Raw genomic sequence first — 26,540 nt, 5'->3', positions numbered from 1 at the left:
AATCTTTTTTGTAATTTGTGTTCCACTTTCAACTAATCAATTTCATGGGCGGGTATTCCTGTCGCGCGTTTTAATACTAAAAAAATATAAGAAGGATAGTGTTCAGACACCGGGCGGATTTCACCGTCGTTGTCTGTTAAAGAACGCAGAGTGCCTCCTTTTACATGGGTACATGTTCGTACTTTGTATTAATTTGAAGATTCTGCTTCCTTATATCACGAAGGAAGTGAATATTTTGCCCGAATGGGGACTGTCTTCAAACCTACACCTAGCTGATCTATTGCTCCTCTCCGAAGTGCTGATTTTTTTCACATCCATCGAACGGATAGCGTATAGCTGGTAAATACCAAAGTCTCTCACAACCACAACCCCCCCCCTCCAGTCAAAACACGCGGCACCAGCGGGAGAAATATGGCGGCGCAGGCACGTAGCGCGCAAAAGCGCCCACCGGGAGGTGCGGACGAGAGTGACAGCAGCGAGGGGAATGATTCAAGCGGATTCTTGAGTGAGTGGCAGCCGTCTCCAGGTCCCAATGGGCCCGAGATGCTCGGCACATCGAGAAGCGCGAGTGATGGAGCTGGGCAACAGCTTGTTATCGCTCCACTACCAGAGCAGACCCAATTCGAGTCGTGGAAAGCTTTTGAGGACTATCTCAGGGTGTACCAAGCGCAATCGTTCCAGGTAACTTTGCACATTGAACAGCCATCTTAAAAGCGCATTAATACTCACTATATTTTGTAGAGCTTTCGGATGCGGACAAACACCACTGCGGCTGATAGAAACGCCGAAATGGACGTACAGAGATCAAAGGCACCTCGAATTCCCGTTGAGTGGGTACAGTATGCTCGGACTTTTGTTTGTACTCATTAAGGCAAACATTTCTCGACAGCGACTAGCAAGCGGCCACGGCGAGAAGCTCGAGCCCAAGGCTGTAGGGCACAGGTAAGACCTCGGCTTAACGCTCCAAAACACTCTCATTTTGGCTGAATCGGACAATTTCTGTCTGAGACGGGCAATTTCAGGCTGAGTCGGGCAAGTTTCGGCTCAGTTGGGCATGCTGGGAATTGGTTGGCCGCGTTTGGAATCATAATCATTGCACTAAGAACTAATGACTCATTTCTTGTCTTTAGCGCCCCACAGATCAATACGTGCGTCCAAGTGGTCGACAAAGTTTCGAAGAGGTTTGTTGTCAAGATACGAAGTGTCGTCTGGAGCATAACCACTATCTGAATATGCATTCACGGGGCACTCTTCTACTCGCGTTACCATCCCCAACAAAACCTTGCAAACCGTCGATGACCTCCGAAAGGCGGGCGCTAAGAAGACGAGTCATTTAACATTTATTAAGGATAATTCGGACAGTAACCCAGCTGCTCGGGACGTCCAAAGTCTAGTTCAGAAATTGAAGGATCGTGAAAACGGAAAGGGACCATCTTCCAGCGCAAAACGGTTGAAGACGTGGATGTCAGAGTTTGGTGACCGGCCCGGGAATGTCGGTCGTATATTCGTCGATGAAGTGGATGATAAGGTACTATTACATTTATAATTTGTTTTAACTATTGTCTGAAAATTGTGCAACTGTCATGGTAGAAAATTGCTACGTGCGTTACTCTTCAAACGAAACACATGCAGTCTCTCTTCAAACAAATTCCAGAAGTCCTTCTGATTGACGCGACTCACGGGAAATTTTGCTCGAAGTACAAGGTCTTCTCCTTCATGGCCCATGATACGTTCGGAAAGGTCAATTTGTGCAGCACTCTCTGCTACATAACGAGCGATGACCGACGTTGCTAACAGCGCTGGAGAAAATTTAAGGCTAACAACCCTGTATGGACAAAGTTGCAGTGTATCCTTATTGACAAGAACTTCATCGAGATGTCAGTGGTGAAGAAGGCCTTCCCCAACGTTGCTTTTTGCTCTGCCAGTTCCACGCTCTTAAGTATTTGCAAGAAGAAATCGCATCTTTATCTGAAGAAATCGCATCTTTATCTACGACCCGATGAATTCTACCTACGGGTCCAATATTCGACCACTTGCCGAGAAGTTGGTGTCGATGCTACCTGATTTCGTCCCAAGAAAATATCGAGCCCGTGCCTAACAAAGTGATCTCGGAGTGCAAGGCGATAGCTACAACTGTGGGATTTACATACTAGTAGCCTTCGAGATATTTTGTGGCGCCGAATGTCTTAGTTTGCTAAGTAAAAAGGAGATTCAGTATCTGCGCTACAGATATCTGTGCATGTGCATTTAACGATAACAAGTTAGTTCATTTTTCTAATGCAGGCTAGTGCTGGATGCTCGCCACAATTTCATTTGATGGATACCTGGATGCTATGCGTGCTATAAAAATGTAAGAATGCCACACACAGTATTTTTCTCTCTACACGCTGCTCTGCTCTCTCAATGAGCTTCCGGCTATATGTATACTTTCGAGGACACTTCATTCGATGACCCTCCGGCTCTAGCTAAGTCGGTCATATTCGGGCATGCCTGTCGGGTCAATTCGGGCACGGGTGCCCTGTCACGTGTTGCCTATTCGGGCAAAATAGCGAGTGCCTATCACGAAAGGGCTAATAATGCTTTACCTAAACTAGCAGAAAAACAAATTTTATTGTTTCGGCTAATACTACGCAGTAAGCGCGATAGCGCTCCAGACGATGTAAGGCTAGCGGGTGCGAGCAAGCAATATTTATGGAGGCGGGCCGAGGCCGACCTCGCCGGCAAGTCGAAGGGGTGCCCAGGCAAGCGAAGCGCGGTTGGTCACGGTTTTGAATTTGTTGTCTTATTAATTTTTGTGCTTTTCTATGATTGTAATATCATGAACTGGGTAAATGTACCTGAATTAGGACATTTTGTGGGACATCTGCAGGTCATTTTGTAGGACGTAGCTGCAGGACATTTTCGGATGCCTTTTGGTCGTTATAATCCCTTTCGACAAAATCCAGCTTTATTTCGTGGACATGTCAATCGATGCTCGTGCGGAAACCACAGCTTGTCCAAAAGATATCTTGGGTCGTTGGAATCCGAAAAAAATATTATAAAGTACGTACCCCCCCTTCCTCCCCCCAGCTGCATATCCGCCTCGACCTCGTAATCGACTGCGGTGCCGTAAAACGAGACCTTTGCGAATGACGTTAGGGTTAGCACCTTTGTCCAAGAGCACCTTTACAGACTCTCCGCCCGGTGGACGGTGGACTCCACCTGGTTCTTCTTTACCAGCAGTTGAATAAAACCAACTGGTGTAATCCGCTTTACACCTTCCGCTTAGATTGGCTGCGTTAATGGCCCAACAGCTCTTTCTTATTTGTGCGACTCGCTCGCTTCATAGACATTGACACGGTAAGCTGGGTTGGCCGTAGATACGCCATTATCGCGGGGCCTCTAAGAAACACAGTGCTGCTGGCGCTGATGTGGGCGCGATTTGTGCTGTGCGCTGCGCTTTCGGCTCTAAGCCATTTGATGCGCCGGCTCATTGCAGAAGAAACACACGTTACGTCGTTGGCACTCGTTCTTCGAGATTATCGTGCTGAGCCCACGTCCATGTTCTCAAGCACTGGCTCGCTAGGCGGACGACCGGATAGATCAAAACCGCGTTGTCGATCGTAGTCACGACGATATGACTCGCAATAACGAGGCTGATACAATAAAAACCCACGGGAACCATGATGCAGGCTCGGATCGTCACGCCCGTACTCCATATTCACGCTAACCGCTTCGTGAACTGAGCCGCATCTTCGACACATGACCCCAGCGCGGGTTTGTGACTGTTATTAGGTTAATTGTGTCAAGTTTATTCACATCTTTGACAAGGCTAATAAACTGGCGATACTTACTCATTTAGCCCCCTAGCCTCCGGTATTATCTCTGCTTCAGCTGATACATCGAATCACGCAGTCGTTCCTGTAAGTCGGTCTGGAACGAGTCACGGCGTAGAGCACATTAATGACTGAACTGTGCTGGCGCTGCGCAATGCATCATGTAGCTGCTTGATCACTTAGGTTAGCGACCATGATAGCGAGCACAAGCTTCAGGCTGGCTTCACGCGTATGGTCTATGTTCTTGGAATTAAAGAGGAATCTGGCTTGATCCAGAAACAGCTCTACGTTTTCGCCAAGCGAGTCGCTGTAGTGTGGTATGAGAGTGCCCTCTCCGCGGATGGCTTGTTTTTATCTTCTCCATCAGCTCCGGCTGTTGATGCAGAAAATCGATCACTTCTATCAGAACTCGGACAGTCACGTTCGCGCCCATTTTCACTAAAAACGCTCAGTGGGCTTCTAGCACAGCACCGTAGGCGGGCGCAACGACACAACGCTTGTTTTTTCTTCATAGGGTTTGCTTCACACCACACAGCGGGCACGACGGCACAGCGCAACACGAGTTCAGCTTGGAATTTAGCGGTTTTCGCACAACCCTCGATACGCTGTGGTGTCTGTGATAGTGTGGCCTCACTATCCCTCCGAGACCGTAAGAAACTGCTGGGAATATCGGGATTTGCAGGGTGCAGCGGCTAGAAAGAAGGAATTTGAGGAGCGAAGCTTGACCTGTTGAAGAGCAAGCGACGTTTCGTAAAAAAGCTGAAGTGTTGCTTATGAGGCAAAGAAGAAAGAAAATTGATTCTCTTCGATCGAAACAAACTGATATCCGCACTGCAAAGCTGCAGCAAGAAGCTATCGTTGAATTTGATTTCGCCTACAGCGTTCTTAATATACCTAGCACGCTCACGGCACCACAACAAATCTCCAGTACTTGATTAGAGAGTAATCAAGTACATGCCGGACGAGAATCGCTCGGCACAGACTGCGTCTAGCACCTCCGATACAGAGGGAGGCTTTTCAATACACACGAAGCGTCGCTTGCCGGCTGAAAGTGTAATGAGTCAGAATCGCAGCGCGGCACAATCACAACATATGATATTCTTTAAATGGACTTGAAGTGATAGAAGCTCGGGGTCGCTTTAAATTGGCAAAAACGGGTGGGGCTTCGACCTTGATATAGCAGCATCTCCTGGGTGTAACAAGTATGTTAAAGCCTCCTCCGCTGTCGGAATCCCGGTCTTAGCGTCAGCTTCAGTCGGCTGTAATATTATACTCATCAAACGTCTCTTGTACTCAAAGGGATGCATATCAGAACTCCGATTGGGGTAAACCCGCTGAAAGACTTGATGTAGACATGCACTTCCAGCTGTAGTAATGCTTCTAAAAACACGGTATCCAACCACAGCCAGGAGCGCTTCTCGCGTACTGTCAATCCTGTTTCGAGCATCTAGATACGATATCACTACGCCTTTCAGCAATTGCACGAAGTCAAACATACGATTCTGGTCATCACTTTGTAGAGTTCTTCCAGGCATCGCCCAAACCCGCCCATGTCATCAATCAGAACGTGCAGCAGCTCATTGTTTGGAAATTCTTTAAAAAAAATGCTTGTTCTCGATCGTTGGACGTGATAGATTTAGAGGCTGCAAGTAAATGTGTCACTGGTAAAAGTATTCAGAAATTGTAATTAATTGCTGAGACAATAGAAATGATCCAGCACCCGGACGCGTCCACAAGATCACGCAGAACGTCCAGTTTACGATTGAATCCGTGATCGCAATTATCCACAGATAGCAACACGCACATTTTAACTTTAACTAATCCAAAGTACGTGCTGCCATGTAGTACTGGACCCTGTCTGGTGAAAGTCTTAAGGTAACGATTACTTTACCCCCACGCATCCGTATCGTGAACGAGGTCTGCCGATCTAAGTTAAAATGGCTGCTGGCATTAAAATCACTTATTTGGATGATTTTGAAGATATTTTTCTCACCAGCCAAGTTTGTTTGAGATTTATGCCAGGGGCGACCACACGAGATTTAAAATTTAAATATTGCTTTGATTTGGACGTGAATGGGGCCAATCGAAAGCTTAAAGCATGGCGAACGCGCACCGGTTCTGGTCCGAAATGTGCAAAGAAGCAGATAAAAATCGCTTTTGACAAAAACAGATGTTTTCCGATACCAAAACCAAATACATATGTTTCACATTAGGGCCCTGTTTCACGTTTGGTCCTCAGGGGGTGCCGTTAGGCAGCTTCTAGGGTGAGTCATACCAATAAGTACGTGTTCATACCAAAATGTACGAATCCGGTCAATATGTATCAGACCTAATAGAACGAGTCCAAAATGAAATATACGAGCTCAAACCAATATGTACGTGGTCAAACTAAAGCATACGTCAGACGTTTAATGACTGTGAGCCACATGGCTGCATAGTTGGAGAGCAGCGTCTGATCCAAACGACACTCGAAATACAGTGGTTAGCGACTGGGCTCAGCTTTGTTTAATGTGGTGGATACCGGACGGTTCGCTGCACCTATTCAAATTAAGGTCAAAGTGGTCACCGGTGAAGTGTGAAACGAAGAGAAGTTGGTTCAGCGTGGCTAAGCTGTTGGGTGAGGACTAAGGGCTATTCGCGACAGCTCTTAGGAAATCTGACCGGTCGCGATAAAAGGAGCATGACCACCTCTTTTTCGTAGCTACTACACCAAGCGCTACGTATGTGGTGACGCTCCTGAGTAGAGCATGTCGAGCAAGATCTTCATGTTAGCTTTCTTTTTTATAAACTATCACAAGAAGCGCATCGACAAGTCCCGGCCTGTGGAAGATCTGCCTGAGTACTCTGCATCTTTCTAAGCAGGGAAGTATTAGCTAATCGTAGGCCTTGGTATGAATTCGTTTATTCTAGTCTGCCGCTACCGTACTTTGTGGTATAAACTCCTACGGTTTGGTATGCACTCGTACTTATTAGTATAACGGCATCGTACTATTTGGTAATTTTGGTATGAGCACGTTCTTTTAGGTATGGTTTTGAAGTAGTGAAAGTCGTAGAATTTATCTGTTGTAAGGGGGGGGGGACTTACTCACTATTCACTATCAGCTGGCGATTGGGACCTGCGCTTTATCTCAGCTTTCTTGAACGCCATACATGGGCCTTTACTCACGAAATCCGCTATCAGTTTTTCGGGCTTGGCGGATTCCTTATCTTGCGCTGCTTGGGGCTTCTCGCGTCGCTCATTAAAACCATCTTTATGAAGGGCAACCGATGCTAGGTGATTTCTCACTCGCTTGCGATACTTTTGTTGCTCTTTAAGATAAAGGCAAATTCGTTTCACCTAAGCCTTCTCAAATTGAGCCCGATGAACTCGACGTTTCTCACGGTTGTATTCTGCATCTGACAATAAAGAGGGTTATCCTTTTTACTACCAGCGGATAATTGTGAGCCCACCTTGGATCCATTACACAGTCACTCAATGAAGAAGCTAAGCCAATCAGATATCTGGGAAGGTACACATGTTCGGCTATCGTGCAGCTCACGGTACTTCGCGACCGTTTGAAAAAACCAAATTTGGACGAGAACGACGAGGACGACACTGACGAGGAAGGAGGGGCTTGCAGCTACAGCGGGTACTCTTCCTGCGAGTGGGAACAGGACGGCGCCGACATACTCGCTAGAAGGGTCAGGATGACGACGTGCAGGCGAAGGAGACGAGTGCCTCGCAACGTAGTAGCGGATCTTTATCAATCCTATCATAACAAGAAGCACGGCAGCTTGGCGAGGGGGGGGTCCTCTTCCCGACGTGTATCGAGCGTCGTTCGACTGCTGTAACAGGAATAAACAGGTATGTACACGGCTTTATAAGCCATTTATCTAGTCTGCTATCAACTTAAGCTGATCTAGTATAATTAACGTCTTGTTTTTTTCAGAGGCTGCTGCACCACGGCATCTCTGGTAGCAGCGGCGCATACAGCGTCCAGCGCTTCGCATACGCTGAGAGATGTCATAGTAAGCGCGTGCTGGAAATGAAAGCAGTCCAGCAAGTGACGTGAAAATCTAAATCGCTAACCGTGCAGCCATATATTGCTTCTTGCTAAGACCTCGTACTGTGCATATAAAGCAAACAAGCTAACATTTGGAGAACTTAGTCGAGTTTGTAGTAATCGTATGCTCGCTTGCATCCATACCAACAATCCCTTGTTGTGTTTGGGCCGGTAGTACTGGGCGCCGGTTTCTCTCCATGTGAGCTTGTTGTAGTGATGTTAGCTGCTCTGCCACACGGCGCTTGAACTCGCGTGACTCGCTTACATGCGCTACCAGATACTTTGTTGAGCAGACAAAACGCATTAATGAGTGCCATGTCCATCGCCCAGGTAAGAATGCTCATCGATTGTCGATCTGTTTTCGTCGGATGAGATTCGAGTTGCGAGACGGATCGACTCTGTCCACGCCGTTCATGAACAAGTTGTAGGCAACAATGAAGGCTGGCACTTGAAAAGATGTTCTATGCAAATTCTGCTCACAACTCCACCGCCGAATTGGGGCAAGCCCACGAAACAAACGAACAGCCTCCTCAGAATCTTAAGTAAGCACGCGCTGCGACGGGGTTAGGAGAGGCTGTTCATGTAGAACACTACTGTATTTCTGTCCTCGAAGACAATGTATCCAGTATTAGCAGTGAAACGCATCGGAGGAACGTAGTCGGATCGTTTGGGAACTGGCAGTCGCTTCTGTTTCTTCTGAAGTTCTTTTTGCTGCTTCTCCCAGCCAGCAGGAACATCAACAGCGGCGATAAGCTCCCACGTCCAGCGTCTGCTCCCGAGAGCCGTTCCTTTGCTTCTTCTAATACCATGGAGCTCCATTTTCCATGCAATCCAGCTCTCATTGATTCAATATCGCCTCGAATCACTTCAGGCGCCAACCGTCGACCTGCCCCCACGCCAGCCGTCGTCGTGTTGTCTACCTAACGAAAGCGAAGTCACTCAATTTAGCTTGGAAATCCGACGAAAGCGGCACTTTATTTGCCTTGAGGTCCCCATGCACTAAAGGAGCCACGAACGAGTGCAGATACACCAGCACGTTTATAATCACACTTTTAATTTCAAACCTCTTGAACGACTACCCGAATGGAGTATTTGCGTCCGATAGATACTGTTGATGCTCGCCCCGATAAACGAACTTCAGTATCGCTTGTAGATCACTCTTGATCTTCCAGGCCGGCTCCGGCCATCAAGCCTCATCACATGGTGGCTCGGACCGCCTTTGCCACCAAATTTCTGAGTAAAACGTTCCTCTGACGTCGAGTAATCTTTAGTGATGAAAGAAGTTCAGCTTGGATGGCCCGGACGGCTACCAGTACTACTGGCACGACGTCCGGAGCGACCAAGAAGTCTTCTCAAAACGGGCAAGCGGTGGAGGCAGTGTCATAGTGTGAGCAGGTATGAATCACTATGGAAAGACCGAGATCGCGTTTCTTGAGAAAAGACAGAGCTCTGTCTGCTACACTAGTACACTAGATACGTAATTGGCTCCTTTCCTCGAAAACCTTCGTGAAAAACATGGCGTTCGGATGCCTTTTTTCAGCAAGATAATGCCTCTATTCACGAATCTAAGCTCATAAAAGCCCATATTGAGGCCCTTAAAATCAGGAAATTAACGTGGCCTGCCAAAAGCCCCTATTTAAATCCAATTGAGAATGTCTGGGGGTCAGCTAGCGGGGTCGGTCTACGAAGGGGATGTCAATTCGACACCAGGGACGAGCTGAAGGCTCAGATCAAACGAAGCTGGGCCGCAATTCAGCAGATCTATCTACAAGGTCTCGTCAAAGGTATGCTAACGCGAATGGCGCAAGTAGATCTCAAAAATGGAAGTGCTATTGATTAATAGAACAACTTCTAGGTGATGTCCCTTTAGATAAGAATACCTCCTAAAATGGCAATTCCACTGTAGAATTTGCAATACGTACAGTTTTTAAAACATGATTGCCGTTAGCTGTTAGACATTAGGCAAGTGTTTCTTGGACCGAGCGGCACAATCTAACACCTCGTATTGTGAGTACAGTTTGAAAAAAAAACTAGTGTTCCTATAATTAATAGCAGCACTTGTAAAGGCCAGCCAGTGAAACTGATAGTACACTACTAGCGCGAGCAAAGCTAGCAGGTGTTTTCAATTATTGTGGTCCCAACAGCGGAAGGGTACCTTGCGAGGGTAGCCCTTTTCCGAAACCGCCCAGTGCTCAACACTCGGTTAAATACCCATGTATAAATATGTATGAGTTTGTTCCACCGAGATTTTGCATCGAAACGATAGGACGGTAGCAGTTGCTTATTACAAACGTTCCAGACAATGGTGCTCACAATTCAAAATATAATACGCACTGTCAAAGTACTGTATTACTAATAGCAGGAGCAGCAATCGTGAGGCATGATCTAAAATACATGCACATGTATTTTAATATAATGCAGGCTATTATAATACTAACGTTACTATATATATTTTTTTCATCACTGCTCACTATGGACCATCTGCTCTCAGTAACAAGAGTCGTTCTCGATTTTGCATCAAAACGATAGGACGGTAGCTGTACAAGCAGATTACAAGGTTCAGTCGGTCTTGGTGCAAGGGCGGAATTGGGGTCTTCCAATCCGCCCGAACGATCGTTTGCTATCCTAGCAGATGTGTTGTTGTGGGAGCTTCTTAACTACACGAGTAGGTAGAGTTCACGTGGGGTTCGGGCACTATAGCAATCACGATACTTCGAGTCGCAGCCTGGCGCTATTACATAATCCTCCCATGAAGCGTTGGAAATCGTAAAATTTACGTAGCAGCTGTGCCAGTGCATGACGTGCTTGATGTCACGGTGACGCTCCGATGTGTTCTTACCAACGACTTCCCAGCAATCGGTCAGAAAAGGAAGTCTCATGAGGCATCCATTATTACGCAGAATGATCGACCTAAAACGTACATAAGTGGGACAACATTGCCCGTAATTTCTACGTCGGCTTGCATTCCTGGCCAGAAGAATTACACCATCAGTTTCTTCCGAATCTGACAAATACCCGTGTGAGCTGACGCAGTTCCTTCATGCGCTGCTTTGCAGTCCATACGCAGCGACAGGACTGTGAAATATTTTATTAGTGGTTTTTTGAGCAGAAAAAATATTTATTTTCCTGAAAAAACGTCGAAACAGCATTGTTTTTAGTCAATCAAAAACCCATCATACGGAAAATAATAGAATAGCGAGTCAACACTTAGCTGTAGGAAAACATCTGAATGGGCGAAGCGGACACGGAGACTCGTCACCTGATGGGTGAATGCGCTTCGTACGGGAAGTCAGTGTCCAAATCAAACATGGCCAAACACCGCAAAGTTTGCGAGACGAAGAAGTTGTCCGAGACGCGCAAGGTATCAAACGCGAGTCATACCTAGGATATATTCTTAACAAGCGGTTTCAGCAGCGTTTATATGACCGTTTTCGCCATGATGGTACGCTTATATTTTATGGTATTATTGTTATTACTATTATTATATTCATTAATTCGATAATTTATCTAGTTTGGTATATTTTAATGTAAATAATGTAGTCTCCAGAGAGAAGATTGTAAAACTGAGCGACATGCCTCTGGATGTTGAGCATATGAGGGAAAAAAAAGATGGGAGGCGGAACCAAGCTCGATCCTAGCTCACGGCATTAGTAAAGACCCGAGGCTATTTGCGCTTAGTCTAAAGAGTTTTTTGTGAGCGATGCAATAAAACCTCTTCTCCCCTGGTCCCTCAATGGCTTCATGGCTTCAGTTCTCATAGGCAGTCATGCTCGAGCTTAAACCGAGAAGATATCGTCAGCTGCGTACAAGTTTAGAAGCTTCTCCTCGACCGAGATAAACAGTTTGAAGAGCGAAACGACAGCGGCATTCAACCGTTTGAAGGTCACAATTCAGTGCAGATACGAAAGACCGTTTGGAGGATGTTATTGGCTTAATCCTTTCACTGTCAGGAAAGTCAGATTCTTTTGGAGGTCCACGGTGGACCTATAAATCAGCTCTTGGATCTTTTCTAATCGCCATAACAAACTGGCGGGCATACCTACCCCATGTGAGGAACGCTTACAGGTCTAGCGAGGGCCGGCAAGAGACCGTTTCCAAAATAATACCGTAAATCCCACGACAACAGGGAAACCCAGCTGAGCTAATCGCTGGCTGTGGCACGAAAATAGAGTTTGCCAGTAACCGCAAGCTAACCGTCATTCTACAAACATCGCGTCAAGTCTGACGTGTATATCGGAGCTTTTAAACGCCATGGACAACGCTAAACTGACTGAGAATTTGACGACGATGAAGCTGACCTTGCAGTGGAGGAGGATGAGATAGAGGCTGGCGAAGAGTCTGCCGACCTTGCCGTGGAGGAGGAGGTAACGTGTGGCGAGGAGACCCAGCCTGAACCATTCCTGGCGTGTCGTACTGGTAACGACTACGTAGACAATCTGATTTGCAACAGCGGCCTTCCCATTATCCGTGAGAGAGAGGTCGTACTAGCTTATAAAGAGAGTCAAGAACTTGGCCTCTTTTCTCGTTTTTACACGTGATTTTTGGAACTTTTTGCGAAGCTGGACTAAAGAAAAACTACGTAAAAAGGGAAAGAAATTATGTCTTCCGTCGAAATGGATGCGTTGATTTTTGGCCGGGAAATGCCATAAGTATCTCTGCATTCATTGATCTAGCTGATTTTTGGTCGACAAAGCTTTTCCTCGGACAGAACGATTTTGTGTCAACGATGTCTAGGAATCGCTACCAAAGCATCCGTTGAAGCCTGCCGACTGATAGTGTGTCTGTTGATAGAAGGGCTGAGGATCCTTTATGGCATATCAGGCTGCTCATGGCCGAGATGCAGAAGAAGTTTGCCGCGACTGCTGTACCTGTTAGTGCTATCAGCCTCCATGAAAAAACTGTAAGGACGAAAGCAGGAATAGCAGCCAAATCGTACTTGGCCTCGAAGCCGGACAAGTGTGGCGTGCGATTTTACGGCGTAGTTGGTTGAGCGTCTCTACTTCTACTCAATTTGGGACAGCGGTTCGGACAACAGGCTAACCGCTTCTCCAGTCGAGCGCTACATTCGTGTTTTTCCTGGTCTCCAGACACCGCTATTTAGAAATTTTAGTGGCAACGACATATACGTGAAGAAATATTTTGCAAGCGCGCTTTGGGTTGCTATGTGCGGCCACACCACGAAGTCCCACCAAGATCCCACCGCCCGCCGCCTGCTGGTTTGTACTAATTTTTACACCTGGTATACTTTGGCGAAGGCGTTATTGGCGTTTACCTACGGTGAATTGTACATGCTGGGCAACAATTGCTCCGCTGCATCCGGTATTTTATACTACATCTACTAAAGTAAAAGATAATTCTAAATGAGCTTTGAATAAACATAATAATATTATTGTGTAATAAAGGTCATTCATCACTCAACGCCATTATTAGATATACACGTTTTTTAGCGTGTGACGGCCAACCTTATATCCCATCGCGCAGCGTATCTCGGGGACACTTAACATTTGTTCCACCGAGATTTTGCATCGAAACGATAGGACGGTAGCAGTTGCTTATTACAAACGTTCCAGACAATGGCATTCACAATTCAAGGTATAATACGCACTGTCAAAGTACTGTATTACTGTACTAATAGCAGGAGCAGCAATCGTGAGGCATGATCTAAAATACATGTACATGTATTTTAATATAATGCAGGCTATTATAATACTAACGCTACTATATCTTTTTTTATCACTGCTCACTATAAACCATCTGCTCTCAGTAACAAGAGTCGTTCTCGATTTTGCATCAAAACGATAGGACGGTAGCTGTACAAGCAGATTACAAGGTTCAGTCGGTCTTGGTGCAAGGGCGGAATTGGGGTCTTTAAATCCGCCCGAACGATCGTTTGCTATCCTAGCAGATGTGTTGTTGTGGGAGCTTCTTAACTACACGAGTAGGTAGAGTTCACGTGGGGTTCGAGCACTATAGTCATCACGATACTTCGGGTCGCAGCCTGGCGCTATTACATAATCCTCCCATGAAGCGTTGGAAATCGTAAAATTCACGTAGCAGCTGTGCCAGTGCATGACGTGCTTGATGTCACGGTGACGCTCCGATGTGTTCTTACCAACGACTCTTCAGCAATCGGTCAGAAAAGGAAGTCTCATGAGGCATCCATTATTACGCAGAATGATCGACCTAAAACGTACATAAGTGGGACAACATTGCCCGTAATTTCTACGTCGGCTTGCATTCCTGGCCAGAAGAATTACACCATCAGTTTCTTCCGAATCTGACAAATACCCGTGTGAGCTGACGCAGTTCCTTCATGCGCTGCTTTGCGGTCCATACGCATGCGACAGGACTGTGAAATATTTTATTAGTGTTTTTTTGAGCAGAAAAAATATTTATTTTCCTGAAAAAACGTCGAAACAGCATTGTTTTTAGTCAATCAAAAACCCATCATACGGGAAATAATAGAATAGCGAGTCAACACTTAGCTGTAGGAAAACATCTGAATGGGCGAAGCGGACACGGAGACTCGTCACCTGATGGGTGAATGCGCTTCGTACGGGAAGTCAGTGTATAAATCAAACATGGCCAAACACCGCAAAGTTTGCGAGACGAAGAAGTTGTCCGAGACGCGCAAGGTATCAAACGCGAGTCATACCTAGGATATATTCTTAGCAAGCGGTTTCAGCAGCGTTTATATGACCGTTTTCGCCATGATGGTACGCTTATATTTTATGGTATTATTGTTATTACTATTATTATTTTCATTAATTCGATAATTTATCTAGTTTGGTATATTTTAATGTAAATAATGTAGTCTCCAGAGAGAAGATTGTAAAACTGAGCGACATGCCTCTGGATGTTGAGCCTATGAGGGAAAAAAAGATGGGAGGCGGAACCAAGCTCGATCCTAGCTCACGGCATTAGTAAAGACCCGAGGCTATTTGCGCTTAGTCTAAAGAGTTTTTTGTGAGCGATGCAATAAAACCTCTTCTCCCCTGGTCCCTCAATGGCTTCATGGCTTCAGTTCTCATAGGCAGTCATGCTCGAGCTTAAACCGAGAAGATATCGTCAGCTGCGTACAAGTTTAGAAGCTTCTCTTTGACCGAGATAAACAGTTTGAAGAGCGAAACGACAGCGGCATTCAACCGTTTGAAGGTCACAATTCAGTGCAGATACGAAAGACCGTTTGGAGGATGTTATTGGCTTAATCCTTTCACTGTCAGGAAAGTCAGATTCTTTTGGAGGTCCACGGTGGACCTATAAATCAGCTCTTGGATCTTTTCTAATCGCCATAACAAACTGGCGGGCATACCTACCCCATGTGAGGGACGCTTACAGGTCTAGCGAGGGCCGGCAAGAGACCGTTTCCAAAATAATACCGTAAATCCCACGACAACAGGGAAACCCAGCTGAGCTAATCGCTGGCTGTGGCACGAAAATGGAGTTTGCCAGTAACCGCAAGCTAACCGTCATTCTACAAACATCGCGTCAAGTCTGACGTGTATATCGGAGCTTTTAAACGCCATGGACAACGCTAAACTGACTGAGAATTTGACGACGATGAAGCTGACCTTGCAGTGGAGGAGGATGAGATAGAGGCTGGCGAAGAGTCTGCCGACCTTGCCGTGGAGGAGGAGGTAACGTGTGGCGAGGAGACCCAGCCTGAACCATTCCTGGCGTGTCGTACTGGTAGCGACTACGTAGACAATCTGATTCGCAACAGCGGCCTTCCCATTATCCGTGAGAGAGAGGTCGTACTAGCTTATAAAGAGAGTCAAGAACTTGGCCTCTTTTCTCGTTTTTACACGTGATTTTTGGAACTTTTTGCGAAGCTGGACTAACGAAAAACTACGTAAAAAGGGAAAGAAATTATGTCTTCCGTCGAAATGGATGCGTTGTTTTTTGGCCGGGAAATGCCATAAGTATCTCTGCATTCATTGATCTAGCTGATTTTTGGTCGACAAAGCTGTTCCTCGGACAGAACGATTTTGTGTCAACGATGTCTAGGAATCGCTACCAAAGCATCCGTTGAAGCCTGCCGACTGATAGTGTGTCTGTTGATAGAAGGGCTGAGGATCCTTTATGGCATATCAGGCTGCTCATGGCCGAGATGCAGAAGAAGTTTGCCGCGACTGCTGTACCTGTTAGTGCTATCAGCCTCCATGAAAAAACTGTAAGGACGAAAGCAGGAATAGCAGCCAAATCGTACTTGGCCTCGAAGCCGGACAAGTGTGGCGTGCGATTTTACGGCGTAGTTGGTTGAGCGTCTCTACTTCTACTCAATTTGGGACAATGGTTCGGACAACAGGCTAACCGCTTCTCCAGTCGAGCGCTACATTCGTGTTTTTCCTGGTCTCCAGACACCGCTATTTAGAAATTTTAGTGGCAACGACATATACGTGAAGAAATATTTTGCAAGCGCGCTTTGGGTTGCTATGTGCGGCCACACCACGAAGTCCCACCAAGATCCCACCGCCCGCCGCCTGCTGGTTTGTACTAATTTTTACACCTGGTATACTTTGGCGAAGGCGTTATTGGCGTTTACCTACGGTGAATTGTACATGCTGGGCAACAATTGCTCCGCTGCATCCGGTATTTTATACTACATCTACTAAAGTAAAATATAATTCTAAATGAGCTTTGAATAAACATAATAATATTATTGTGTAATAAAGGTCATTCATCACTAAACGCCATTATTAGATATACACGTTTTTTTAGCGTGTGACGGCCAACCTTATATCCCATCGCGCAACGTATCTCGGGGACACTTAACATTTGCTCCACCGAGATTTTGCATCGAAACGATAGGACGGTAGCAGTTGCTTATTACAAACGTTCCAGACAATGGCGTTCACAATTCAAGTATCAATACGCACTGTCAAAGTACTGTATTCCTGTATGTACTAATAGCAGGAGCAGCAATCGTGAGGCATGATCTAAAATACATGCACATGTATTTTAATAAAATGCAGGCTATTATAATACTAACGTTGTATTTTAATAAAATGCAGGCTATTACAGTATAATACTAACGCTACTATATCTTTTTTTCATCACTGCTCACTATGGACCATCTGCTCTCACTAACAATAGTCGTTCTTTGGTGGAGGCACAGATTGATTTGCGTCAAGGATTTGGGGTTGAGGAAGCATGCTTAGCCTACAGGTGCCGATGTCGCTCCTTTCCATTAACACTTGGACCCTACGGTCAGTTTGGACTGCGAGAGCGAAGTCTCATTTGCGCTGAAGAATGGCAGCAATACGTCGCTCTCAGTGTTTCGCGGCGTTGGGGTTGGCACTGCTTGCCACCCCGAATTTCGTCCATGGCGAGTGCGCGTCGGGGTCCTCAACATTGACAACAGAGGGCTGTTCGGGGTGTGGCATTTACGATGTGTGTCTCGGATTCACGTCCGAGAACGAGTGTTCAGGCTCAGGCTGTGAAACGGATGGGGACTGCACATACCAGTGCATGGCCATAGATGGTAACCTTACCGTGGAGGTGCTGTTGATTGAGTTTGGTGGGTTTAAAAGCGCCCAGGAAACGGCAATGGGGGGCTACAGCGCTGCAGATTTGGCCAGCTACCCGGACTTCACAGATACGTGGCCCTCAGCTAGCAATGACGACGTCGCTGCCATCGGAACGATCGAGGTATCCGATGCAGTTGAAACCTTGTAAGTTGATATCACAGATCACCGTTGAGCTACGTAGCTGGAAACAATTCTCATGTTCTTGCGTCGATTTGTGCAGCATCGTGTCGGGAGGAAACTCTGATGTCAACTATCCACAAGGAAAGGTGTCGAGTGTGACCATAATGTCGGACTTTATTTCGTCGGCGACAGCAGTGACGCGCGTCGTACTACAGAATATTGGACTGTCGGACCAAGCCAACGATCTCCCAGGCTTTCTACCGTCGACAGTGAAAAATCTCGAACTGACCAACACGCTACTAGCGAAATTTCCGGCGAATCTGGCAAAAATTGCAGCACTGGAACAGCTGTAAGTGTCATTCCCCTTCTTGTGAGAGATGACGGACCTCTAACTTTTAATTGTTCGGTGGATCAGGCTTCTGGACTTCAACTACATCACGACTGTGGATACCTTGGACGTGATCGATTCCATTACCACGTTGTATGTGCTAGATACCGTTGAAGAGTGTATTGCTGTCCATATTAACCTTATATTTTCGATAACATACACAGGAGTCTAGAGCGCAACAGTATTAAAACCTTCACCGGCGTCTTCACCAACCTTGAATACCTGTACGCGGTCCTACTGTTTGAAAGAAATCTGATATTTCAACAAACTAACCGACTGTTTCGCTGCCCAACATGTAGATTTCTTGGAGAGAACAACTTGACCAGTATCCCCACTTCCATCTACAAGCATTTCTATCTGAAGACACTGTACGTGGACAGTTGTGTATTTAGTGCTCTGATCTCCTTCTAAACTTTATCAATGACAGAAACATGACAGGAAATCCTTTCAAGGTTCGAGAATTCACTCGTGACCAGGCTGATTTCTTGAACAATCTGGAGACGTTGTATCTCTCCGCTTCTGATTTTACTGTGGGACTTGAGTGCGACGATAGCGAACAAGTGGCTATCCACGACGTCACGGTGTGTCTTGGCTCTGGCATCACTGCTTCTTCCACAGATACCAGTGCCGATACAACCAGCACTACAGTGACGGACACGAACAATGACAGCAGAACTACGTCCAATGATTCGGATACGAAAGTGTCCAGCAGCTCCGAGTCTTCTTCGTCATCGACCGGTCTGATCGTGGGGATAGTTTGTGGAGTGTTCGTCTTAATATTCGGAGTGTTTCTCTTCGTCTTCTACCGTCGAAAGCGGAGGAACGCTGCAAGGCATAAGCTGGACGACCCCTTCGGGTTTACCGGCACACGTTTACCGTCGATCGACAGCGACCTTGTCCTACAGCAATCGTACGGTGGTCTGAGGACTTCAGCGGTCTTCGGTATGGATATCCCGATGACATCTACCGAGTTCTCGATGGCCAATCGGACAGGGGGAGGTAACGAGGAGGACAGTATGGGAATCCCTACGTCTGTGGATGGTAGTATGGGTATTCCCACATCGAACCAAGGCTCTTCTGCGTATCCTTCCTCAATGCCAACAGAGGAGGCAGAGGCTAGGAACCCGAATAGGTTCATGTCGATCTGGAACGATCCTGATCTTCTGTCGTTACAAGTGCGTGCAGCTGATGTAAAGGACCTCAAACAACTCGGAGGTGGTGCGTTCGCTATTGTTTGGCTGGTGAACTATCGAGATTCACAGCTGTTAGCGTCAAAGCGACTTCGACCGGACAGACGGACCAAGAAACACACAGCAATGTTCATCGAAGAGATTAAGCTTATTGCCCAATTTGATCACCCGAGTCTTGTCAATTTCGTCGGCGCAGCATGGACGATCGAGAGCGATCTGCAGATGCTGCTCGAGTATATGGACGGAGGCGATCTCCGACGTTACTTGGCAGGTTCTCAGACTCCTGTGGGCTGGACAAGGAGGAAGTTTGATATCGCTATCGGAGTCGTTGAGGCATTAGTGTATCTACATTCGTTCGAGCCTCCGTTAGTTCATCGCGACTTAAAGTCGAAAAATGTGCTTCTTTCGTCGGATTTTAAGGCCAAGCTGAGCGATTTCGGCGCTTCACGATTCCGATCTGTGGAGAATACCATGACCGGTGGTGTAGGGACTGGTCGATGGCTGGCTCCCGAGGTGATTCGAGGTGATACGGACTACGGTTCGGCTGCAGATATCTACAGCTTCGGCGCACTCCTCACTGAATTGGACACCAACAAGATCCCGTACAGCAACGCACGCGGGTCGAATGGCAAGATCCTGTCGGATATGACGATTCTTCACCGTGTAGCAACAGGAAAGTTGCACCCCGAGGTGGGGTCGGATTGTCTACCAGCTCTGAAAGACCTGGTGGAACGGTGTCTTGTTGCAGATCCGACCAAGCGACCAGCGGCGTCGATCATTGCATATGAGTTGCGACTGATTAAGAAGGACATGGCAGCAGTATTCGCGTCACAGTCAGCCGACTTGAGCCTTAGTGAGCTCAGTTGACAGTATCTATGTAAAATCTGTAATCCACACGGTCCAATCTTGTCTGTAAAAGACTTTTACTAAAAGTGGAAAGGATTCGTTGACTTTTCGCCTGGAGACCAGTGGCCGGAGTCAGACTCTGACCAGTGGTCAGTGACCACCGCTTTCAAGAAATGTGGCGTCACGCCTTGACACGCCCACTGGTGTGTCAACGGACAACGAACATATGCGTATCTTTTGGTCACTGGATTCACGGCGGTTGTATCAGCAAATGCTGAAGCAAATAACACTTAAACTTTAAGTGTTATTTAAGTTAAAGGCTCGGGCTTCTGCAAGTTGCAGCACACGCCTTCAAGAGCCACACTCTTCGGTCGCTGTCAGTTGAATTGACTCAGTTCCGGTCCGAAACTTTTCGGAACCTGGTTGCTTGCATCCACAGTGGATGCAGTACATGTAAGATTTGCAAAACAAAGCTACAGTAAAACAGCATACAGCAGTAAGGTAAAATGCTCTGCTAAGCCGGAAAGGTACTGTAGCAATGTACAGTGGGCTTCAACTACAAAGACGTTAGCTACGACGTAACGGTTTGTAAAATGATCCTACAGCAGTAATAATTGTGTACCTCAGATCATTTCACTACCAACAAACGAATCCTTTGCGGCATTTTAATGCATATATCAACAGTTATAACAGCTCTACATGTAGTGCCACTCCGTAGACTACGACATTGTGACGCACTGCTACATTTACTGGACGGATACATGTCAGCTCGAACGACTGACATAAACAACCTAAATCTCAATAAAATAGGGCGAGAGCCTTACAATTGAGGGATGCGGTTAGGCTGAGCAAGGCATCTCCGCAATAAATCAAGTGCTGGTGCAACACTAGCAATGTGTAGTTGAACTACTACTGTAGTGTAGCTCAATGGCACCGCCACCTGCTCGGTACATGTACATACATATATGTGAATGCTTTCCGCCAACAACTTGCAATTTGCAGCTCATTCATTCTAATGAGAAGCTATTTCCTCTTTGCAAAGCATAAGACTCTGAAAGAAAGAAATGCTTCATAACTGTAGCACTGAGTCAATACACCGCGCTGATTGAAATTTTTGTTTCAAAATAGAATACTGTATACAGTATACATGCACAGGCACCAAGCAGCACGTCCATCTGTTGCTAGTGTTCCTGGAGTTAGTGGTGGAGGATATAACGTTGGTGGCTTTAATTTTGGAGGAGTTACACCAGGGCAAGGTGGATTTGGCCTGCCTCGTGTTGGCTTTGGCGCGTTGCCAGTGAAAATGGACAATGTACCTAAAATGAAAGGAAGTTTTGATCTGTATGCAGTGCGTTTTTGACTCGGCTGAATTGTTGGAGTGTGGTTGACGGTAGTTTCGATCCGAATGATCCAGTCGAACAGATTAACTTCGCTGCCAGGGATAACATCGCCCGTGAAGCTATTTTGTCTGGTGTTCCAGCTCAAGATGCAGAGATGATTTGTCAAGAGGAGACTGCTCAAGCGATGTGGAATTCATTTGTGGATAAACAAACTAAACGCGAATATTCCAACAACATTTTTGCAAGAGCAGAGTTTTATTCGCATGTGTATACAGCGGATAAGGGAATGGATCAATGGTTACGCGAGATGGAGTCAATGCGACGCCAATTGCTACACTATGGTAGACGTGTGACGGATGAAGACTATGCTGAGACTCTTCTTGGTCATGTGGCACGAACACATCGTGATGTTGTTCGTCAATTCTCTAAACACTATGTGGTTCGAGGTGATGGTGCATCAGTCCGACCTGTACCTACTGCGACTCAGGTGATTAACGCCTTACGCGCTGAGTCAGCTCTGGATGAGAAGATTGGCTCGAAGGAGCAGTTGCCTGCTGGAATTGCTGCATGTGGACGCGAGTCTACACAACACAAAGAGAAGAAGCAAAATTCAGGTAAAGGCAAGCGCAAAAGAAATTTTCGCGGTAAAAAGCAGAAGGATGCTAAACAAGTTGGCAAGAAAACTGGAAAGCAAGAGACGCGTACCTGTTTTCACTGTGGAGAAGTTGGTCACCTACGTCCAAACTGTCCGAATCGTGATGAAGATTCATCTGATGATCGAGCAGCTGGAATTCCGTCTGAAGGATCGGAGCGCAAACGTTGGCAAAACCGGTCTGGTGGTGACTGTAAAAGTAAGAAGAAGGAGAAGAAGATTAGTGCTGTTGGATGTATTTCTCGCGAGTCATTGATGGTTGCTTCGGTGTCGAATGCAGCAAGTGATGACATAGAGTGGGCTTTGGATTCTGCGAGTAATGTACATGTGTGTAACCAACTGGAGTTGCTGTCTCAATTGCAGCAAGACTCCAAGCACGTCTTTCAGGGCTATGATGGTAATATTACTGATAACGAGAGAATTGGTAATGTGAACATCAAGGTGATGAACAACAACCAGCCGCATCAAGAAGTATCACTGCAACTGGAGAACGTTCTGTTGAAGTCTTCAGCTCCGGATAATCTTCTGAGTCTTGATGCACTGGAGAACGCTGGATGGTCGTTGAAGACAGCTCGACGTGATTCACAACCTGACAAAAGGTCGTCTACAGCTACTGTTTGTGAAGTCTCGTGGTAGATACCGCTTAAAGACAACTGCTAGTGCAGTTTATCATGTTCCAGCAGTGAGCCAGCGTGACCGTAGAGAAGCTGCAACGTCGCTTATACGTTGGCATCTCCGGTTTGCACATCTAAACCTCCCAGCTCTACAGCAAATGGCAAAACAGCAAGTTACAACCGGAATGAAAGAGAACTTGAATGATGATGCTGAAATTCCTTGTTGGAGTTGCAAGTCGGCGAAGATGACTCGGATGTCATACAAGAAGACCTTGACTCGCCGTGCTACCAAGCCTTATCAGAAGCTGATGTCTGATATGTGTTACGTTGGTATTGCGACCTATGATGGATACATGCACTTCCAACTGGTGCAAGATGAGGCCACGCGATATCTTTGGGGCTTCTTGCTAAAGAGGAAGGAAGATGCAACTGAAGCAGGTATAGCTCACGTGAATTGGCTTTTGTCTCAAGGACACAAGATACAAGTGTTTAATTCAGATCAAGGCCGTGAACTCCTGAACAAGAAGCTGCGTTTGTTTCTTCATAGTCATGGTGTCGAGTACACATGGACCAATGCTTACAGTCCGGAGGAGAACGGATTGGTGGAGAGAATGAACGGAGTTATTATGGCGAGAGTGCGTTGTCTACTTACAACTGCAGATATGCCGTATCTCTTGTGGGGTGAAGCCTTCAGCTTTTTAGAGCCTTCAGCTTTGCGATTGAAGTGGGTAACATTTGTGCTTCGAGTGCTTTGAATGGAGAGACGCCATACTTTCGACGCTTTGAAGAGCGGCCGGATGTATCTGCGTTGCGTACATGGGGTTGTTTGACTTACGTTTTCACACCAAAGGTGCTTCGTATGTCGAAACTGGAGAATCCTGGCAAACCTGCATTGTTCATGGGGTACGCCAAGCACTCAGAAAGTTATCGTGTATTGAGTTTGGTAACTGGTAATATTCAAGAGGTTCGTTCTGTGGACTTTCATGAAGACTGGACGGTGGAACGCAGCTACGTAGAAGGCTTGCTAAACAATCGCTACAATAAAGGGCATCAAGTGCTACCAGCGATTATTCCATTTGTCCGTTTACCAGTGCTGTCGTCTACGACGGAAGATATGTCGATCCACGATGAAGTTCGTACAAAACGACGCCATTGCGATGGTGGTATTGGTGATACTAATTCTCATTACACTGAGGTGCGGTCTTCTCCGACATGTCTAGGTGCGCCTGACAGGCTGCGGTTGATTGAGGCTGAGATGTTTCCTGTTGCGACAGGAGATCAGTTATTACAGCGTGAAGCTAACCCTTCTCGTGTAAAGTGGACTGATAGTGAAGGTCAAGAAGGTGATACAGACATGAATTTGCCTAACAGCGATTCAGTGGCTGAGCCTCCTGTGGCTTCACACACATCACCTTCAGTGGGGAAAGAGAGGGTAGTCACTGATGCAGACGTTGAGTATGATGATATGGAGGACAAGGAACCAATTGCGATTGGTGATCCGTCTAGTCCAGTGGATAAAGTTGATGATGCGATCAGAGACAGCGAGAGTGAAGATGATGTTATGATGAATGACACAACGGAGTCGTTTCGGCGCTCACATCGCACTCGCTGGCCTAGCTCACGCTACAAGGACTTTGAAGTGGAGCTTCCACTCAGTTTGATGATTGAGGCCGTTAACTCAATTATGGAACCACAAACGCTGGAAGAAGCGTTGTCTGCTCCTGATGCAGATCAGTGGATCCAAGCACTGAAGAAAGAATATGGAGACCTGATGAGAAATAATACTTGGGAACTAGTGGAGAGACCAAAGGGCAAGAAGGTGTTGACAAGTCGATGGGTGTTTGTGCGAAAACGCGATGCTCACGGAATGTTCGCCACCGTGCCAGAATCACTATCAAAGGGTGTCAACAACGATATGGGGTGAACTTCTGGGAGACATACTCTCCAGTTGTCGCACAAGAGGCTGTAAAGTTTATCCTACTATTGGCACTTCATTTGGGGCTCTCTTGTCGTCATGTGGACTTCGTGACAGCATTCTTGAATGGACCGATTGGTGACGTTGATATTTACATGGAAATGCCAGAATATTTTGATGATGGATCCGATCGAGTTTGTAAGTTGCTGAGGAGTTTATATGGATTGAAGCAGGCGCCAATGATATGGTACCAGACACTGGACAAGTATTTGAGGTCGCTAGGCTTTCGTCGATCGAAGATGGATGGAGGCATTTACGTTCGTTCAGTGGGAGGCAGCCCAATATTTGTGTCGGTTTATATCGATGATTTGATTATCGCTGGCACTGAGGAGAATATTGAGTTGGTGCTTCGAGAACTTCGAGCCAAGTTTAAGATTAAGGACTTGGGTCCTGTCAAAGATCTGTTGCATATGGAGATTTCATATGTTCCAGGTGATGTTTTGTGGATGTCTCAAAGTGGCTACATTGATAAGGTGCTGAAACGCTTTGGTATGGAAGATTGTCGGCCAGTGGCTACACCACAAGCTACAGGAAATTTACCTGATACTGTAGATGATGATGAACCTGGAGTTAACGATCCGAGTATACCCTATCGTGAGTTGGTAGGATCTCTTCAATACTTGGTGCAAGGCACTCGCCCTGAGCTAGCAAATGCTGTGCGAACTCTAGGGAAGTATTTGAATAGGTATACTAAGGAACACTTTGTGATGGCGAAACGAGTACTGCGTTACTTAGGAGGCACTCGTGACTATGGGCTTTTGTGGAAGAAACCTGCAAACTCGGATTTGCATTTCACAGCTTATGCTGATGCTGATCTTGGAAGTGAAAAAGATGATCGCAGATCGATCACAGGTTTTGTACTTCAGATGAATGGATGTACTTACGCCTATAAGAGCCACAAGCAGTCGATCACTCAGGATGACACATGCAGTGCTGAGTTCATTGCTGCTGCAGAATGTTCTGTGATGATTGTGTGGACCCATAATCTTTGCGAAGACCTCAAACTTTGTCGTCGTCGTCCAACTGTGCTGTTTCAAGACAATCAGTCGACGATTAAAGTTATTAAATCTACGAAGGGAAACTACAAAGTCAAAGGCGTGGATTTAAAGTATCACAAGGTGAAAGATCTCTATGAACGGGGTGACTTTGATGTACGTTACTGCCCTACGGCTGAAATGCTTGCAGATATTTTTACGAAACCACTTGGATCAACTCAATTACCAAGCTGCGCAAGCTATTGAATGTGGTACCGCTACCATTAATGGAGAGCGATGCTACTAAGGATGACTAAGCTTTCGTTATACGAGGATGGTAGAATGGCGGATCCCGAAGTGGGAGTGTGAAGATTGGCGTGTCGAGCTCCGCCTGATCACACAGTTCTGAGGAACTTGCTTCTACTGTTACGGTATAGTATACGTGGGACGATCGTATTTTTACGCGACAGTTAGTGTATACTGCGTGTATAAGAGAGAGGGGGTTGTCACCTTCGAGGTTTCCTCCTCTAATCCTTTTCCTTCTCTGTGGGCAACAAGCTCAAGTGTTCCTGCGTTTCCTTCTCTTGTCTCGCGTTCAGCTCTACACTACTGCGGTACCCTGCTACCGCTAGCGACTCCACCAGACATTCCACCGGTAGTCACAGCTCCCGCAGTAGCTGTAGATACAACTCCAGAGACTCCACTCGTCACACATGACACAACTTGTGTAGACGTAGCTGAAGTTACCGGTATCTGTGACGTCGAGGCTTCAGCAGAGGTCATCAACGACGTAGCAGTAGCGATCGAAGGAACGGCAGTTCCCGTTGCAGAACTTGAACTCGGAAGCGACGTACTGGACAATCTCGACTGTGATGGACTCAACGTTCTCGATCAACTCCACACGTAAGCTTAGGATTTTCAGAGGCACGGTAAAACAGGAGTGTAGAGGCTGAATTCTTGGACACTAGAAATGAACCTACGAACGACTTGAGCATATTGCTCCATAACACCGATGTGGATTCTGAGGAGAGTAACCACGTACCTTTAACACCC

The 26,540-nt window shown here is 46.4% G+C and overlaps 1 protein-coding gene across 1 annotated transcript; it reads left to right on the top strand.

The window, feature by feature from the left end:
* Window positions 1-17,110: 17,110 nt before the first annotated feature.
* On the top strand, window positions 17,111-19,953 carry PITG_07724 (protein kinase, putative; the record flags this gene model as incomplete). The annotated part of the gene is made up of 7 exons (XM_002904616.1): window positions 17,111-17,532; window positions 17,609-17,857; window positions 17,924-17,989; window positions 18,061-18,120; window positions 18,196-18,264; window positions 18,324-18,543; window positions 18,616-19,953. 7 exons carry the CDS (start codon window positions 17,111-17,113, stop codon window positions 19,951-19,953), a joined length of 2,424 nt encoding a protein of 807 aa, XP_002904662.1.
* Window positions 19,954-26,540: the final 6,587 nt, after the last annotated feature.

Source organism: Phytophthora infestans, genomic scaffold, assembly GCF_000142945.1.
Source record: "Phytophthora infestans T30-4 supercont1.11 genomic scaffold, whole genome shotgun sequence".
Taxonomy (NCBI): Eukaryota; Oomycota; class Peronosporomycetes; order Peronosporales; family Peronosporaceae; genus Phytophthora; species Phytophthora infestans.
This window is presented reverse-complemented; position numbering and strand designations above follow the sequence as displayed.